Consider the following 20,122-nt stretch of genomic DNA (forward strand, 5'->3'; position numbering starts at 1 on the left):
TTAGCCACCCTCCAGTTTTTAGGCATGACAGATGATTCCAACGATAGGTTACAAATTACCAGTAATAGATCTGCAGTTTTATTTTTGAGTTCTTTCAGAACTCTGGGTGTATACTGTCTGGTCCGAGCAATTTGCTACTCTACTTTGTCAAGTTGCCTTAATACATCTTCCAGCTTCACTGTGATTTGTATCATTTCTTCTGAATTTATCACCATTGAATACAGTTTCTGGCACAGGTATCTGTCCCACATTCTCTTCAGTAAACACTGAAGCAAAAAATTAATTCTATCCAACCGACTCCCTCATAGGCTTCCTGATTCTGGATATATTTTAAAAGGTTTTATTATAAGTTTTTGCCTGTAAGGCCAGCTTTTTTTTAAATTTTCTTTTAGTCCGCTTTATCATTGTTTTACATCTAACTTGCCAGTGCTTATGTTTTTTCCTATTTTTTTTCAGATGGATCCTTTTTCCAATTTTAGAAAAGTTCTTTTGGCTAAAATAGCCTCTTTTACCTCAACTTTTAATCTTGCTGGCAGTTGTTTGGCCTTCCTTCAACTTTCTTTAATGCATTGAATTAATCTAGACCGGGTTTGCAAGATGTTATTTTTAAACAGTGACCATGCCTGATGTAAACTTTTAATCATTGTAGTTGCACTTTTTAGTCTTTTTCTATTTCCTCATTTATCAGTCTTCCTTTTGAAAGTTTAATGCTAGAGTTGTAGATTTTCGTAAGGTTCTCTGTCATTAAGCCACATTTGATTGCACTATGATCACTGTTGCCAAGCGGCCCCACCACCATTATCTCTTGCATCAGATCCTGTGTTCCACTAAGAATTGTCTAAAATGGCTCCTCCTCTAGTTGGACCAACTACTCCATGTAGCAGTCCTTTATTTCATGTAGAAACTTTACCTCCCTAGCATGTCTTCATGTAACATTTACCAAGTCAATATTAGGATAATTGAATTCTCCCATTATTACTATGCTGCTAAATTTGTTAGCTTTCTTAATATCTGTTAGCATTTCATTGTTGTTTGTTCATTTTGGCCAGGTGAATGGTAGTATACCCCCTTATGCTACACTCTTCCCCATCACATATGTAATTTTCACCCATAAGGATTCTACTGAGCCTTTTGTCTCCTGCATGATTGTTATCCTGTTGGACTCTATGCCATCCCTAACATAAAGCACTACCCCCAGATGTATTCCATCCATTAAAAAAAATGGAAGGAAGGCCAAACTGCCAGCATGGTTAAAAGGTGAGGTAAAAGAGGCTATTTTAGCCAAGAGAACGTCTTTCTAAAATTGGAAAAAGGATCCATCTGAAGAAAATAGGAAAAAGCATAAGCACTGGCAAGTTAGATGTAAAATAATGATAAAGTGGACTAAGAGAATTTCAAAAAAAGCTAGCCTTACAGGCAAAAACTCATAATAAAAACTTTTAAAAATATAGTTAAATCTTTTTTACTTATTTTTCAAACAGCAATAAACAATACTTTTTCAAATATATCTGAATCAGGAAGCCTAGGAGGGTTATTTTGGAATCTTTTTACTTATAGGTACATAGCTACTGTTGCTTTTATTGGAACCTCTATATTGGGATGCCCCAACAACTCTGTTATTTTAATATCCTTTGAAGATACCTCCCTCTGAACCACGCATTGCTGAGTGACTATTAGCTTTCCCCTATGATTTACGGTAGTATAAAAGCTGCTCTATTTCCTTTTTAAAGGTTAGTGACAACAGCCTGGTTCCACCCCGGTTAAAGTGGAGTACATCCTTTCGGAATAGGCTTTCCCTTCCCCAGAATGTTGCTCATTTCCTAATGAAACTAATGCCTTTTCCCCTACATCGTTGTCTCATCCATGCAGTGAAATTCCAAAGCTCTGCCTGCGACTGGGGTCCTGTGTATGTAATAGGGAGCATTTTAGAGAATGCTACCCTGGAGGTGTGGAAGGAATGTTCTGGAAGTCTAAATTTGGCTTCCAGAACCTCCCTCCCTGTTCTGGGTTCTGGCCATGCACTCTGGCATTCTTCCTGGGGTCTTGAACCCAGGGGCTAATCTCAGTGGGGTCTACACTTAGTTACCTGAGAAGCTCATCACCTGCACACACACAGGACTACATTGAGGGCTTACACAATGCAAAAAACACACACACACACACACTGGGATTACTGGGATTATACTCGGGAGCTTGAATCCGGGAGCTTTTTCTCCCACACATATGTTCACATGTACACTCTGACTTAGTATATCATGATTCTTAGTCTTTCTTATAGGTTTATTTAAGCAATAAGATAATAGAACAAAGAGTAAACAAAATCAGATAATACTAAATAAAATATACAGTAAAGCTTACATTTCCAAAGGATCAGTCTGCTTTATCATGTCCAGGAAACAGTCTCTTCTCCTCTAGCTATTATCTGTCTTTAGTTCATTACTCGCTGCCTGTCCCTTTTCCAGTTATACCCTTTCTAGCTGTATATCTGACACTGTGTTAATGAGAAATGCATACAGTGTTCCCAGAACACAGTATATCCCTTCACATCAGATTCTGCACACCTGGTGCTTACCACTTATCTCACAGTAGTTGCAATCATGTGATGTGTGACTGTGTGAGAACTCTTTACCAAAGGCCTAATTTCTAAATCCAAGTACCCTGGCTGTAGAAGTAAGCATTTCCATTACATTCCACCCCCTGGACTCAGAGGACTCCCACTGCTGGATGAAAAGTTCCCTAATCTATGGTTATGTTCATGTCAGCACTATTCAGAGCAATGTCTTTTGCTTGTTTGGTATATAGACACATTAAACACTGGCCCCTTTAGCCCTAGCAAATATAGAAGACCAGGGCTACTATCATATTTGCAAAAAAAGCTAACTCCATTAGTTCATTGGTCACTTTGTATGATTGGTCAGATGAACCTTCTCAGGAATATCTAAGCTCCATCTAAACTTTATTTCACCTGGAGTTTAATTGACCCAGAAGTCTGGCTAATTTGAAATTTTTAGCAGGGTGTACCTCCAGGCTGCCAGGAGTCTCTGTGGTGGTTCTTGGTATCTTCTGTCATCTGTTGTGATCTCCATACTTATGGTTGTAGCTGTTCTGACTTTTGGCTCATCAGAGATTATAGTCAAGCTCTCATTGGCTGTTCAGTATCAGACCCACTTTGCTTATCATGGTCTAACAAAAGTTCACAGTTCTCCACATATGTAGTTATTTGGGTGTCTGGTCAACCTGTGCTGAATTATGGTCTAAGGTCCCTTGCTTGTTAGTATCTTGTACTGGCAGTATTTTGTATATATCTGGAACAATTAAAATCATGTGTTCCATCTATCTCCCCCACCCACTGGCAGTGCAAAGGGTGTAAAAAAAACAAAACCCCAAATAAACACCTGTATTGTGTGTTTTCAAACGTCTAGTCTATTTCTATCTACTAAAAAAGTTTACTATCTAGATGTCATATTGACATACAGATAGCAATATTCTGCTAAACCAATCACACAAGGAAAAGCAACTATAAATCAATAAAATTGCATTAATTGTCAGACTCAAAATAGCATCTGCAAGCAATTATATAACTAGGTATTAGCTAAATGCATAATATAAAGGTTTCATCATGATAATCATGTTTTACATTTCACTCCCACACCTTCCTGTGTTATTGGTGCCCATATGTACCACGACAGTCAGCTCTGCCCCAGCACTGTCTAAAATCTTATCCAGGTGAAGCATGAGGTCCACCACTTTTGCACCAGTCAGGCCAGTTACCAAGTGATTCTCATTTCCATCACCCTCTCAGCTATCCACATGCCTAATAATTGAATCATCAACTATGATGGTTGACCTAACCCCTCCCTCCTATGCACTAGCCCTTAGAGACTCATCCTCAATGCAGGAGGATGATGCATCACCTGGAGAGCAGATCCTTGGTACAGGATCACTTCCTGCTATACCAAGGTAATACTTTATATCTAGGTGACCTTGCTTCTCCAAAACAGCATAGAGGCTACCGGATTGGAGTTAGAACTTGGTTACTATGTCCCTGAAGGTCTCCTCTATACTCCTCTCTGTCTGTCTCAGGTCCTCCATATCTGACACTCTCTAGCCTCCAGAGATCAGATTCATTCTCTGAGAGCCAGGAACTGTTTGTTTCTCACAAACTGGCAGGTAATCATACATATGACACTCGATGCAAAAGACTGAAAGCCCCCCATTCGCTGCTGGACTGCTGCCTGCATCTTAATATTGTTGAGTACTTAGTTAATTTAGGTAGCTATGGGAGTGGGATATGTAAATCAGAGTCCTTTACATTTATATGATATATGTAATGTTAATTTGGTAATGACCTGCAAAGGGACTATTAATCTAATTCATAAGGGCTAGGTTACTTCCTTGTTCTAGATAAATCCCTGATTGATTTTTTTAAGATAAATGTCTCTTCTTCTCTTAAATGGGATAAAAACTTATAAGTCAAAGAATGAGTTTAGAGGTAGCTGGGAAGGAAAGACAGACACTAAAAGAAATTAACTGTCTCCCCTAGTCTTTTCTTTCAAATCAAGGGGTATGCGCACAGACACTCTAAAATAAATTACTTTCCTTCTCTAGCTTTTATTCAAAGCACACACACTAGGAGTTAATTTACCCCACAGTTTCACCTCTTCCCAAACTTTTATGTCCCAATATTACTCGGCAAACAGTTCTTACCAATCCTTTTCAGCTGCAAGCCAAAACTTATCTTCTCAATACTCCCTCAGTGGTTGGAGAGGAGAGACAGCTGTCTAAAGCAAAAGTTGAGATTTCTCCTGATCACTGAACTTAATCGAAATCCAACCAACAAGGTTTGCAGTTGGGTACTTCCATTTGCCAAGTTGGTTGATGGGTATAATGAATTCTGGTTGCTTATATTGTTGTTTCTTGTTATTAGGTGTTAGAACTGATCTGCACGCGTGAGTCAGGTGCTGTGTTTGAAGCCGGGGGTTTGAATTGTGTACTGACCTTCATTCGTGACAGTGGGCACTTGGTTCATAAAGATACGCTCCATTCTGCGATGGCTGTGGTGTCCAGGCTGTGTGGCAAGATGGAACCACAGGATTCGTCTCTGGAGATCTGTGTGGAGTCCTTATCTAGCTTACTGAAGCATGAGGATCATCAGGTAGGCTGAGGATTCCTGGTATGATCTATGCAATGTGAGTTGCCTGCAAAACAAGTTGTTTTTCACTTTTCTGTACATTTTTCTGTGAGAGTTCTGACTTATATTAAACATCTAATAAATCTTACTGTTGAAGAGGTGCTAAATTAAAACATTTGGACAAGTTTTGAAATAATCCTCCCTGTAAAAAAAAAAAAAAAAGCAAGCTTTTCTCCTTGCATCCTCCATCTCCCACTAAGGATCATTATACATTTCCTTCCCTGGTTTCCCCCGTCTTTCCTTCCTAGGCCAAATACTATAAGCACAGCACCCCTTATGCTGCTCCCTTAAACACTATTTACTGTGCTTATCTTTGGCTGTAATCCCGAGATGTCTGTGTATTCCAGTCTTATGGCCTCGGTGTACTCATTTGATCAGTGCACATAGACAGTTATCAGTATTATGCCAGAAATAGAAACAAGCACTGCAAATAGCTGTTTGTTTCTCAAGACAAAACTTTCAGATTGATCTAAGAATAGTTCTTAAATGATCAGTGTTAAAATGTGGTGCCTATAATCCATCCATAAACCAGGAAAGAATGTGATAGTATGCGTATTCACCACATATTCCCTAATATATTGTCAAAACCATATCTTCTTGTGATTTATAAAATGTATATTGCTTATCTTAGCTTATTTTTTTCTCTAAAATCAAGGTAAATACCAAACAATTACTATATATTAAAATAGGTTAATTTTGTATGATGGCTTTTATTCTAGCACAGGGGTGAGCAAAAAGTTTGGCCTAAGCATCACAGGTTATGGATGCTGTATGATGGGTCAGACTCAACCACAAACTCTTATCCCCTCCCCCTCCCCAAGCCAAACTCCAGCACTTTGCTCCCTCCACATTCATTTCTTATTTCCAGTCTCCCCCTCTCTTATTTCTCCCTGTTACTCTTATCTATCCCAGCCCCCCATCTCCTTGTCACTCCCTGTCCTCCCCATTACTTACTCTGCCCTTTCCATCTCCCAAATTCATGCTCATCCCTTCCTCTAGCTCACCTTCACAATTCAGTATCTTACTGTACCCTATCTCGGTTCTTCCAACCCTCTCAATGGCTGCAAAGAAACAGAATTTGTGCTGCTGACTAGCAGGAAGGGCAATCAGCTCCGCAGGTGATTTCAGAGCAGAAGGGGATCAGCAAGACAGCATGGGGACAGTGAAAGCCAGGCAGTGATTGATTCTGTGCATGCTTGCCCCCTTCCTCATTCCTGAGGGTCAGTGCTGGGAGAAAAGAGGAAGGACGATGTGCTGGAATTAGTCTCTCTGGGGAAGAGGAGGAGGTGAAGAGAACTGCAGGATGGCCAATGAGTGCATTGCTCATTATCACCACTGCCTTGCTGATCGTCCTCTGTTCTGAGGTCACCTATGGAGCTCAGCAGTCCTGGAGACATCCTTTGTTGGGAGCACCTGAGAGAGGCAAGATTGGGACCAGGAGCCTAATTACCCAATTCCCTGAGGTACAGATGGACATCATGGGCAGGATAAAAAATATGATGGAGGCAGGATGTGGTCTATGGGCCATAGTTTGCCCATCCCTGTAACCTCAGGATGTTTATTCCCTCTAGATGTAATAGTTTAGCAACATTCTTGCTGCTTCCTGCAGATGGGAAGTCTGGCTGAAAGTAGTGATACTCAGTCTGCATGAATGTTCCCAACAGAGTAGGAAGAAGTGGATCAGTATTCTTAATTTTACACATTTAGTGAAGTAAACTGAGGCATGGGAAGATAGTTACTTTCCTTGGCTCATGAAGGAGCAGTTTTGAAGAGCCCTTTTGCCCAAATACATTGCAGCTGATCTTCAAAAGGAAACCACCTCGGTTTCCCTTTGAAAATTAACAACTGCAAAGTACACATGCTGACTTCATATCTCCTGTTTGTGCTGGCAGCTGAATGGGGCCAAAATAGTGCGCACATAATTAGAAAATCAAATGTGTGTGTGCTTATTTCCTAAACCTCTCCCATACTAAATAGTCTCTGGGGAACGCCTCGTTCTCCTAGGACAAGCAGGATGGTAGTCCTTACACATGGGTGACATCATCAGATAGAGCCCAGCATGGAACTTTGATCTCAAAGATTCTAGAACTCTCAAACATGCCCTACTGAGCAGGAGCAGCTGTAGTCATCACCCTGCCCCCTAGGCAGAGTCCCTCTGCTCTCTTCTCACAGTTTTTGTAAGTGATTTTTTCTAGAGCTGCAGCTGTTTTCTTCCCTTTTATCTTAAAGTATTTTTATTCTGGTTTTCCTCTTCTTTCCATTCCACTTATTTTCGCTATTCTCTGGCCAATACTGCCTTAGTTTTTCTCCTTCTCTAGGTTGCCCAATGGGCCTTCCTGCTCCTCTTGTGATCCTATGACAGCATAGATGAACCTGTTCTGACAAGTGCTCTTGAGAGAGCTTAAGGCCTATCTCATCTCTCTGCTCGGGAGGTTTGGGCTACAGGTCTGTTTTGGGGATTGTCTCTCATCCCGTGAAACCCTTGACACTGTCCTGCGTGGTCAGCTAGGCCTAATGCTTCGGCATGCAGTGTCTATCCCAGGCCTCGACATGGTTTGCCACTTGTTCTTTCAAATGTTGCTTGGGTTTCTTCTTCCCGTTTGGCCTACCGGCCAAACTTGGGCACTTTTCCAGATCCATTTGATCCTTTGGATGTCAGTGGATGACAGTTTCTTTCTGGAGGGCTCTCGGGCAGTAGTTTGTTTTTCGGTTGTTTTCTCACACCGAAGGAAACTGCATGGTTTTTGTCCAAGAGTCTCACTTGTTTACATCTCTGGGTCCTTTCTGCATTCCAGGAGGATCTAGATCCACTGTTTTTGTCGGTGTTTACTTATCAGGAACCCTGCTATATTGTTTTCCATGGTGTGGAGTTTGTTTCTACTTGCACTCACATCACTCCTCTGCCTGCTACACATGAGTGTTTGTGTCTCACTCTTTTCTTTGTGGAACCCAACTCTTCTTCAGCCTGCACCCCTAGTAGGTTGGCTGCCTCTCAGGCAAAAGAGGGAAGTAGTACTCCAGCACTGTATGGTTTTTCCGCTTTGTCTTGCTCAGACAGCCTAAAGCTAGGGATTCACCCATGTGTGAGGACTACTATCCTGCTTGTCCTAGGAGAAAGCAGAATTGCTTACCTATAGCAGGTGATCTCCTAGTACATCAGGATGTTAGTCCTCACGATACCCTCCTGCCTCCCCTGAGAGTTGGTTTCTTCATGTATTAGCTATATCATGGACTGAGGGGCGCTCTGCCTAGGGGGCGAGGTGATGACTACAGCTGCACATGCTCAGTAGGGCATGCTGTAAGCTCTAGATTCTTTGAGATCCAAGTTTCGTGCCGGACTCCGTCCGATGATGTGTCGTGTGAGGACTAACATCCAGCTGTCCTAGGAGAACACCTGTTACAGATAAGCAACTTTCCTTTTAGCTGAGTTAAAAAGCAGACTTGCTGCTAAAGCCAGCAATTTTCAGCCAAGCCGATTTATGGGGGTATATGATATTGAAGATTGTCCTCCCTGGGAGTCTAGGGGAGAACTGTATTTGAACTTACCATTGCAATCCCCTTTTTTAACCAATAGACCCTACCTCTTGCCTTGTAAATCCCTTTTATATGAACTTGAACTCTTTTAGTTGGGAAATTTCACCAAGTGGCCCTGTTACAGGGCCTTTGCTGTCTCATGAACTCATAAGGGTTATAAGGTGGATTCTGTCATGGTCATGATCGGACATCCCTTATAACTGATACTGCAAATAGGTGCATACATTATACCAATTTTCAAAGTGGGCTTGTACCCATAAGTCTGTAGTGTAGTTTTGGTGGGATAATTTTCAAAAGCTACATCTATTTGGTGTACACAGAATTTTCCTGAAAACTTTACACACACATGGGCAAATTTTGTAAAACATGAGAGTAAATCTACCCTTCCCAACTTTCCCCCAAGGACACATCTGCTCAGGTAAAAGTCTGGGGGAATATGACATACATGCCCACATATTGGGTGTGCAATTTTGTAAAAGGCCACTTCTGAAAGTACAACATTGTTTTATATGCAGAAATCCCTTTGGAAATCCCCCCCTATATGAGCATGATTCTCCACACCTGCCTTTTATGAACTCTTTTGCAGGTCAAGTGGCTGTTCCTTTTTTTTTTTTAAGTCATTCTCAAAATCTGTGTTGGCTGAGTATTTGAAATGAGAAGAAGAAAGATACCAGTATTTGTGGTTCCAGTGACAGCTATCTAGCAAGAGAAATAACACACACACACAACTTGTGGATTCTGGTGTTCTATTCTCGATTAAGTTGTCTGGTGATATATATAGTGTTGAGATTGATGTAGAAGTCATAATATATTTTTTTTCATTAGGTTTCCGATGGTGCCCTGAGGTGTTTTGCTTCATTAGCTGATAGGTTTACACGGCGTGGTGTTGATCCAGCCCCATTGGCCAAGCACGGACTAACGGAGGAGCTCCTTTCTCGTATGGCAGCAGCAGGAGGAACAGCATCAGGGCCACCCTCCGCATGCAAGCCCAGCCGAAGCACCACTGGAGCTCCATCCACATCTGCAGATTCTAAACTGAGCAGCCAGGTGTCAACTATTGTTAGTTTGCTGTCTACTCTCTGCAGAGGCTCTCCTGTTGTGACACATGTAAGAATGTTTTACTAATTAATGCACTGGATATTTACAATTATAATGTGTCTCTTAAATGCTTCAACTTAAAAAAAAAAAAAATCTAAACACACTGGGTTTTTGCTTCATCATATTTTTAAATGCCTTCATGAGCCTGTGATCTCAGATTCACCCACTATGCACCCATATCCACATGCAGAAGATCTTCTATTGAGTTAATTAAAACAGCAGTGCCCTATACACATTACAGAATTATATTTGCAGTGTAATGTACATAGACATTTTTCTGGGGCTGCTTTAATTTAGATATTTAGTTGATTATTTAGGACCTTTATATACCTATTCTGATGTCTTATAATTGATAAATGTACAGAGAAAATAACAGGGAGGGTAATTTTTATAACTGTTTATTGGGGTAAATCTTTGCATGAAACATTTACTTGCAGACTTTACCCCATTTTTTCAAAACGAATGATAAGTTTCCTTTGAAATGTTCGGGTATTTGTCCTTCACTGTGCAGAAAATAATCTGGGCAAAGTTGCACATGTGCTTCACAGAGTGTAACTTGTACAGGCTAACTTGCACGCAAGAGGTGGCTGGTGGCGGGGTACTTGGAGGCACATGCATGCTGGGGATGGGGGAGACCAGCGGTATGGACCCGCTTTTATCAGACCAACCAGCAAGTCCATGAAGTGCAATCACACATGGAGCGGCTGGAGACTTCAAACAATCCGTGCACTTGTTAGAAAATGAAGTTCAAGCCCAAATTGACCAGAGTTTCAGTAATCTCAAGCATCTGGAAATCCTATCCAGCAAGGAAACTATCACTAAATGTGAGAATGCAAAACTCTTGAGTCGATCAGTTGTAGTATGATGTGGAGCATCTACAGACAGCTCTGAGGAATTTCTAGTATTGGCGCTACCACCAGAAACAGGTGAGGGAATGGGTGGAGATGCTGACATGCACATACACCACCAGTGACTGATACCACCATCCCAATTGATGAGACACTGCAGTTGAACACCACCTTGCACAGTGCCTACAGAGGTATGAATGTGCTGCTGGGAAGTGAGAGCAGCATCCTGGACAGATTGAGAGACCAGAGGTGGACACTAAAGGGCATTCAAAAGAACATCCTGGATATAGCTAACATGCTAGGCTTGTTCAACGCGGTGATGCCTGATTGAGAAACGCGCCTTCCAGGGCAAAGACATCATGATTGGTGAGATGGTACTCACCTGCGTCATTTTGTTTCTTGTGATGAAGTATCTGACCTGAGGTCTGCACTCCCTCCCCCACCAGACTTTGTGTCCAACCTGAAACGGGCACACAAACCCAAAACAATCTTCACCCTGATTACTGACAGAAATGGGATAGGATGAGAGCAGTGCAGTGTTCTGAAAGAGATGTTGATGGAACCACGGGCCATATGTGCACTCGACTGGTGGCAGACTTATAGCAGAAACTTCTTACATATTAACATCCAAGGTACAAGACAACAAAAAAAATAAATGTAACTGCAACTCAGGCCCTTATTGTGAACTAGTATTGGAGTCATATCCACTCCCCCTCAAATACATTAATTTAACTGCACACTTCTTTGAGGCGTACTAATTACAAAAGACAATTGGGCATTTCCTGCCTCCTTTTCTCTAGGGGGACCACTTTGAATTTAGAATTACAAATGATTCTTAATGTCAGTATTTCTTATTGCAACTCCCTATTTCATGTGCTGACTTGTGTGGGACAGACCCACCTGCAATGAGATTATAACTTTGTATTCTGATTGCCCAAGATTTGGAACGCCTTTGACAGTCTTAGTCTCAATGGACCTTCCAAATTTGCCATTTGAATCAGTCGTCATGTTAATTTGCCAAATATTTTCTACTTCTTCAACAAGCTGCAGCTTATTCAATTAAAGTAAGATAGGACTTCTGAGGTTTCCTAAGTATTGGTGTTCAAACTGGTTTAGGGGTTTGGGAAAGAAGCTGATATGCATAATTGTCATTACTGCAGTTACAATAATTTTCTTTATTGTCTTGTGCCTTGGCTGTCAATGTGTAATAAGTTCGCTCCCAGTTTTATGGTTCCTGCATCTCCTGTTGCTACTTAATTTTCTGATCTTCACTCAGAGGAAATCCTTACACCATTGTTATCCTCCTGTTTCCACCCCCCTAAAAAAAGGAATTCCGATTTGTTCTCAGAGGACAAGCAGGATGGTAGTCCTCACATATGGGTGACATTACCAGAAGGAGCCCCAATGTGGAAAACTTATGTCAGAGTTTCTAGAACTTTGGCTAGGCACACTGACCATGCCCAGCATGCCCTCTACTGTGTGTCCACATGGGGTCCCTCTCCAGTCTCTTTCTTTCCATGGAGCTGTAAGCCTCGCAGTGTGAGTGAGCTCACTTTGGCTATTTTTGGCCTTGTGGAAAACTTTGGTTTTCTCGTGGTTTTTGTGGTTTGTTCTTGCTGTTCCGTCACTGGGTCCATTTCTGTGCCCTCCCATAGTGTCTCCTAGTCGGGATCTTTTGGTGAGTCTGGTAAGTTTCCTTTCGCAATTGATTCCCCGTTGCAGCGGTGCTTGCTCGCCCTAGACTCCCCACTGCCTTCAGTTTTTGCCCCTTTTGTTTCATCCTTCATGGCCATGTCCTGTTTTCAGCCCAAGGATCATCTCCATCACAGATCCACATGAGATATGTGTCCTCAGCCTGGGGGCATCACATGATGTCTGGGGTTGCTGTTTATGTGCCCAGATGAACCCAAGGGGATGTCTGCTTCAATTTAACAAGATGGAACAGCTTTTTGGATTGAAGTAGTCCGAGCCTTTGGCATTGAAGGACTAAGGAACTGCACTGATAGACACCGAGCCATCTATATCGGCGGGACCGTCTGTTCTGTTGATGCTGCCGCAGACAGGGGCTCCGGAGACCAACCATCATCTATCTCCTTCAGGCTGAGGACGTTGGATACCTCGTCATCGCCTTGGAACAGAGAAAAGACCGGGCCGAGCATCAGGGGAAGCCAAAGAAGCATTAACACAGGTCCCTGTTGGTGCACAGTGCCAGGCACAGGGATGTACCGGCTTTTGCCGCAATGCCCCTGAAGCGAACCTGCGGCGAGGGGTGCCAGTCCTCCATCAGGGGTCTGCAACAGTCTCCACCGGTTCTGATGCCGGTCACCGATCCACCTCAAGGGTCCGAAGAGGATCTGGCCACCCCTTCTTCCTCCCAGTCAGTGTTGGCATCAGCAATGTTCAAGGAGGAACTAGGGTGCAGAGTCCAGCTAATGGTGGACTGGGTGCTGCTGGACTTCGATCCTGTGGCACCAGACCCAGTGCCACCTGTCCTTGTACTGGTTCTGGAGAAGCTGTGTGCTAATTGGTGCCTTACTGACCCAGCTGGCACCAGTTCTTGGGACAGCATCGGTGCCCAGAAGGGGCACCAAGGCCTCCCCCTACCAAATACAGTGGCTGTTGCCGGTTCCTCTGAGAAGGAAGCTCCACTGAGGCTAGCAAAGACGCTGAGGCCTGCTGCCTCCTGTCCAGTTCTACCAGTGCCTGCACCTCTGGATGAAGGCCAAGCACCTAGGGACCCATCCCTTGTGGCTTACAGTGAGGATGAGAAGCCCTATGACCCTGGGGGGTGACGCATTGGAGTCCTCCTCCAGAGGCTCAGAGGGCGTCCCTTCAGAACCTTCTCCTCCAGAGGAGTGAAGGAAGTCTCTGCGTGAGGACTTAACCTTCATAGGTTTTGTAAGGGTGATGGCGGAAACCATCCCAGGATGCCAGGCACAAAATGCTTGAGATCCTTCAGTTCGTGGAGCCTCCTAAGGAGATTGTGGCAGTCCCGGTACTCGAGATCCTTAAGGTGTTGCTGCTGAGGATATGGGAGCACCCTCTCACAGTGCCTCCCGTTAAGAAAGGAGACGGGAGTCTACCTCGTCCAGAAGGTTGCCGGATTCGATAAGTGTCAGCTGGTCCACCAATCGGTGGTGGTCAAATCTGCCCTCAAGAGGGCCAAGTACTCTTGGACTCATTCCTTGGCATCCCCGGGGAAGGACCATAGAGCGATGGATACTCTTGGGAGGAAAGTGTTTCAAGGTGCCTTTCTCATTGCCTGCATCGCTGCCTACAAGCTCTACATGAGCCAGTACTTGCAGGATTTTTGGAAGCAGGAGGGTGGCTGAGCAGCTGTCTCAACAGCAGCGAGACACCCTCATGTCGCTGGTGCATAAAGGCCTGGAGTATGGAAAACATGAGGTCCGGGTGACCTACGATGTTTTTGAGATGGCACAGAGAGTCTCTGCAGAAGGAATTGGTGCCTGCAGAATGGCATGGCTGCGGGTCTTGGATCTCTGATCAGAGGTACAGGAAAGACTTGCTGATATGTCCCATAAGTCTTTCTTTGCAAACGTTATGCGGCACATCATATGGCACTTCTTAAGCTATGGCTTCCTTTCTTCCTCTCTCCCATACAGGCCATGTTGGTGGAGTAATCTTGAAATTGTTAGTCAACATTTTCCCCAAGTCTTAGCCAGAGACCTTTGCAGTAATTTTAGGATGCCTACTTTGGAGGGGTGGCCTGATCATGACAGAATCTTGGTGATGTCAAACTGTTTCCACTTTACAATGATGGATCTGTCAGTGCCCCCAGAGATATTCAAACACAAAACTTTCTTCTAGCTTTCTCCCAGTCTGTACCTTTTGAACAGCATTATCCCAAAGTTTTCTCAACAGCTCCTTGTTTGACATGTTTTGAGTTTTGCTTCAAATTCACATTATACAAACGAAACAGCTTAATTCTTCATCCAGGATTATTCTAATTGGCTCAATTATTGTGACTGGAAACAGGTAGGCTCTGTTTAACTTAATGGGTCTATTAAAGCAATTTTTTGAACCAGAGCTAAATTGACAAAGGGTGTGAAGATTTGTGCAATCAAGACTTTTTGTATTTTTTTTCTTAATTACTTTTGGATTGGAATATTTCTGCAATTGTTCTTTAATGCTGAAAGTATAGAGAAGATTGTGTAGATCAGTGAAACAAGCTCCTACTTTTTAATGCGTTTTGATTTGTAATTTTTATATAGCAGAATGTGAAGGCTTTTACAAAGCATTGTAGCTGGTTCTCTTTTATGTATAAACACCATTTACACTCTGCAGCAGTCCTGTCCTGTGAGCAGTGAAGTGTGCATCCTTATCCTGCACCTACTGGTGTGAGGAGCAAAAATTTGAGGCTAGAATCAAATTCTGGACTGTCACGTAGTGTTTCTAGGCCAGTCTTGTACAGAACATGTTAAAACCAGAAGAAACTAGTTCTCTTAAAATGACTCTGACTTCCCATTTATTCTCATGGTAAAATGTAATGAGTCCAACTTTCTAAACTGTCCATGGTACATCATTTGTGCCCTTAAAGGGGCACACAGAAATTTGTGCTAGTATTTTATAAACTGGGTGACAGGAGCTGCACTGTTTCTAAAACACTGTGTATTTCTGCCATGAAAGTACATGTGTATATTTGTAATGCAGGAATCCACATACTTACTCTACCCATTTAAAAATATATGTGTATATTTTACATGTGAAATAATTGTAATAATAGGTGCCCCTAATAACCCAGTAGGTATTTTATCAAGTGTGCATGTAAACACTTGTGAAAATAACTCGTGTGCATGTTTGGAATCACCAATTCACCATAACCTCCACCAGTTCATCCACACCTTCTAGTACTGCACCCTGAACCCCCACCAGTTCACCCAGACTGCCCATCGAAAAACTGCAGACAAAAGACCAGTCTGATTTCACTTGTGTGAGTCAGCAGGTGTAAAAATGCTTGGACAAGTTTGGTCATGTATGCTTCTTACAAAGTAACAACTTGTGTGCATATTTCTCATCCCTGCCCCAGAACGCCCTCAGATCACCCCCTTTTTTCCCTGTTAGAATTTACATGCGACACTACAAGTTCATGCATACTTGCATGGTTTCTAAAATATATATATATATGTGTAGATGCTATTTGGACATGTGCAGTCCCCATGTAACTATTTGAAAATTCATGTGTTTATGTTCTAAATCCTTTTATGTTCTAAGGATTTGCTGAGATCTGAACTTCCTGATTCAATCGAGAGTGCGTTGCAGGGTGATGAGAGGTGTGTGCTAGATACCATGCGATTGGTTGATCTTCTTTTGGTGCTGCTGTTTGAAGGCCGGAAGGCCTTGCCAAAGTCCAGTGCTGGGTCCACGGGCAGAATCCCCGGTCTGCGCAGATTGGATAGCTCCGGAGAACGCTCCCACCGACAGCTGATAGATTGTATTCGCAGTAAGGACACAGATGCACTTATAGATGCCATTGATACAGGAGGTAAGTACCTAACTACAAGAAAACCAATTATAAGTAAAATCATTTGCTGCTAATATGAACTTTCAGACCACTTCGATAAGAGTAAATGCTTAGCCCATTGGTTCTTTCTTGCTAAGACTATGCTTGGAAACAGAGAAAATGATAAGAATTTGTATTTTGTCGAAATAGCACCTCTGTGTTCTTTAAATGTAACACTTTAGAATACTTCATGTATGTCAGCTACCAGATAGGAGAGAAGCTAAGGAGATATTACCCTTACCATGTTACTCAATAATATTACTCATGGGATTCATTCAGTTTGGGAACCAGCTGTTTTACAACCTTTTTGCAGTGTTCCTTTTTCTGTAGGGATTGCTCTCGATATTTTCTCTCATTTGTCTTTCCCTTGTATTAAATGTGACTAGGTTTTTCTCTAACCTTCCACTTTGAAATGTGTTTCATTGTTTATTTTCATTGATAGTTCTGGTTTCTAATAATCCCCCTTGCAGTAATATATTCTGGTATTTCTAAAATCTTGCTCTTGAGAAAGGATGTTAAAGTCTTAGAGACATTGTTCTGTGAGTTAAAAAGCAAGAATGAGGCTGAGGATGTCAACAGGAGAGCTGGAACAAATTAAGAACTTTAGTGTAGCCAGACTATTTGACACTAACCTTGACAATTTGAACAGTAAGCATAGGAAGATTCAATTTTTTTATGATTAACATTTTTATTAGAAGTCAACAGAAACAAGAAACATTTATGCAACTTCCCAGTTTTTCTGTCACGTGTCCGCCACAACACAAAATACAAAAATACAGAAATAGTATAAAAATTATAAAGAATTTAAGCAACTGTTCTCAATGCTTTCCATACAGTATTACAGCATCCATCAAGAAAAATACCAAAAACCCAAAAACCCCCCAAAAAACAAGGGCCACGCTATGGTAAAAAGACAGCACCGCTGTTAACTTACGAGGGGGCATCATGGTGAAAAGGTACAAGACAAGGTATCTAATCATGAAACATGGACCTCAAGGGTTTGATGGATTTTGTGCTTGGAATTATTGATTCCCTGTACGTACCCGGATCAGTCTAGACAGTGGGTTATGTCCCCCGTCCAGCAGATGGAGTCAGACCAAGCTTCAGAGGGCGCTCCCTTATACACCAGTGCACCCTCTGGGAATCCTCAGTATCTTTCTGACTCCAGCAGATGCAAGTGTGGAACCTGGGTTCCCCATTATACTATTTTAACTATAACTTACTTTTATTTACTTTATCTTGTATCTTTCCTGGGATGGATCAAGTTAGGTAATTGAAAAAAAAAAAAAAGTTCAATTGCTTCTGACCTCACAGCTCCTGACTTGCCGGCTGAACTATTTCTTACAGTCTCTCTCCCTTGCTCTGTTTGTATGCGGGATAAGTTTGTTCTTTCTTTATTTACAGATTAAATTCCTGGCTTTCCTCTCTGGGGGTGCATGCTGGTAGTCCAGCCTCTCCCCCCTTGTCACGATCTGACCCGCTGCCCTGAGAAGCCACTTTCCTCGGGACAGCCTACACAGGGACGTGCCATACCTCTGTTGTTCACCGCCATTGCATTTGCTCAGTCGGATAGCGTGGCAGAGACTCCCTGCTGTGATCTTCCCGGTGCAGTGCGTGTGGAGAGCCTGGGTCGAGGCTCTCCCGCGAGGGGCTGTATTTGAAGTGCCTCCCCGGGGGGGGAGGGGGAGGGAGGGTCCCTCACTGTCGCCTGGGCGCCCTGTTTCGCGCTCCCAATCGCGCTCTGATGTGCAGAGGTCGGCCCTGTTCCCGCTCAGTGCAGGAACGGTGGCCATTTTGAGTGAGGAGCCGGATGCCCGCTCACAAGCAGGGGAGGATCAGGATGGCGATTTAGTGCTGCTACCACCGATTTTAACACCTGTGCCGCCTCTAGGAACCTTTCCACCGGCTGGGGACCTTCCGATTCTGCCTCCCCTGGGGCCACCGCCGTTTCCACGGACTTTGTCCTTCTAATGCATAATGCTTACCTGGCTAGGATGAGCCAGGCCCAGGAGCCAGCAACAGGTCGTCCTCCTCCCAAAATCCCTAGGATAGCGGACCCTTCACCACACCTGGACCTGGTGGCCACATTCAGCAATGCCAAAGCACTGCGATTCTTCAGCCGCAGAAGGGAGCACGGGGTGGAAGGCATGGATGCCCTAGTCCTTCCATGGCCCCTTCACATTCTCCTTTGTGTTTCCACTGTGGCCACTGGTCGGAAAAGTACTCCAGAGAATAGCAGTCCATCAGGGTCCGGTGATCCTGGTGGCTCCAGAATGGTCACGTCGTCCGTGGTTTGCGGACTTGGTCAATCTTGCGGTGGACGGACCTCTTTGACTGAGCCATCTCCCATGCCTGCTGCACCAGGGTCCTGTATTTTTCGACCAGGCAGATCACTTCTGTCTTGCAGTTTGACTTTTGAAAGGCGCCGATTGAGACGGCGTGGATACCCGGAGGCCATGGTTTCCACCCTACTCCAGGCAAGGAAGACCTCTACGTCCGTGGCCTATGTTCGAGTATGGAAGGTTTTTGAATCTTGGTGTACTTCCATAGCAGCATCTACGTGTACTGCCTCTGTAGCTCAGATCCTGTCTTTCCTACAGCAAGGACTAGAGAAGGGCTTGGCTTACAATTCTCTGAGGGTTCAGGTAGCAGCCCTTGGATCTCTACTACATCGTCGCGAGGGAGTTTCTCTCTCCTCGCATCCGGATGTCGTCCGATTCCTCAAGGGAGTGAAACACCTACATCCGCCGGTGCGCGCCCTGTGTCCTTCCTGGAACCTCAACCTAGTCCTTCGGATTTTGGGGAGCGCCCCGTTTGAGCCTATGCAATCCGCTACTCTCAAGGATCTCACCCTCAAGACGATTTTTCTCGTGGCTATTTGCTCTGCACGTCGGATTTCTGAACTACAGGCACTCTCCTGCTGGGAGCCCTACTTGCGTTTTTCGGACTCGGAAGATTCGTTGCGCACGGTACCATCTTTTCTACCTAAGGCGGTTTCCGCATTTCATGTGAACCAGACGGTTGAGCTTCCGTCTTTCGCGGATACTAATCCAAGAGATCTACGTAAACTGGATGTCAAGCGTATCCTGATTCGCTATCTGGAGGTTACTAATGAATTTTGATTGTCTGATCATCTGATCGTCCTCTGGGTTGGACCTCAGAAGGGGTCCAAGGCTTCAAAAACCACCATTGCTCGCTGGCTGAAAGAAGCTATTGTAGTAGCTTGCCTGGGATCAGGTAAGCAGCTGCCGGTGGGCATCAAAGCCCATTCCCTCCGGGCTCAAGCGGCTTCCTGGGCGGAAAGCGGCGCTGTCTCCTCCCAGGAGATCTGCCGAGCGGCAACCTGGAGGTCGTTACATACTTTCGCTCGGCACTATCGTTTGAATCTTCAATCACCGGTGTTTGGCTCTTTTGGCGATCGAGTCATTCAGGCAGGGCTATCCGGGGTCCACCCTATGTAGGGAAGCTTTGGTACATCCCACTGTCTGGACTGATCCGGTACGTACAGGGAAAAGAAAATTATTCCTTGCCTGCTAATTTTCGTTCCTGTAGTACCACGGATCAGTCAAGACGCCCTCCCTAAGGATTTGTAGGTTGATGGGTTGGCTATCCCTGCTCAAATACTCAAATGTTCTTCACTAGCTACTCTGTTTTCTCAGTCTCTAAGGCTGGGTTCATAGTTCCTTTTGCAAGTTTCTTACAGTTTTTTGCACCTGTTGTGCATAGCTATGTTCTAACATGTTAATCGGGTTGTTTTCTTGATCCATCCATTCTGTTTTGTTCATGCTTTGATATTCTCTATACTGAGGATTCCCATAGGGTGCACTGGTGTATAAGGGAGCGCCCTCTGAAGCTTGGTCTGACTCCATCTGCTGGACAGGGGACATAACCCACTGTCTGGACTGATCCGTGGTACTACAGGAACGAAAA

At 43.7% G+C, this 20,122-nt stretch overlaps 1 protein-coding gene and 1 pseudogene across 1 annotated transcript in view; both read left to right on the forward strand.

Moving 5' to 3' along the window:
* Window positions 1-20,122, forward strand: part of HECTD1 (HECT domain E3 ubiquitin protein ligase 1) — a 345,856-nt gene that overhangs the window by 88,045 nt on the left and 237,689 nt on the right. The window contains 3 exon segments of the mRNA XM_029598986.1: window positions 4,928-5,155; window positions 9,551-9,832; window positions 15,904-16,174. Coding sequence (XP_029454846.1) covers window positions 4,928-5,155; window positions 9,551-9,832; window positions 15,904-16,174 — 781 coding nt within the window.
* Window positions 10,180-11,093, forward strand: LOC115089267 (annotated as a pseudogene).

This window comes from Rhinatrema bivittatum, chromosome 4 (genome assembly GCF_901001135.1).
Source record: "Rhinatrema bivittatum chromosome 4, aRhiBiv1.1, whole genome shotgun sequence".
Classification (NCBI taxonomy): domain Eukaryota; kingdom Metazoa; phylum Chordata; class Amphibia; order Gymnophiona; family Rhinatrematidae; genus Rhinatrema; species Rhinatrema bivittatum.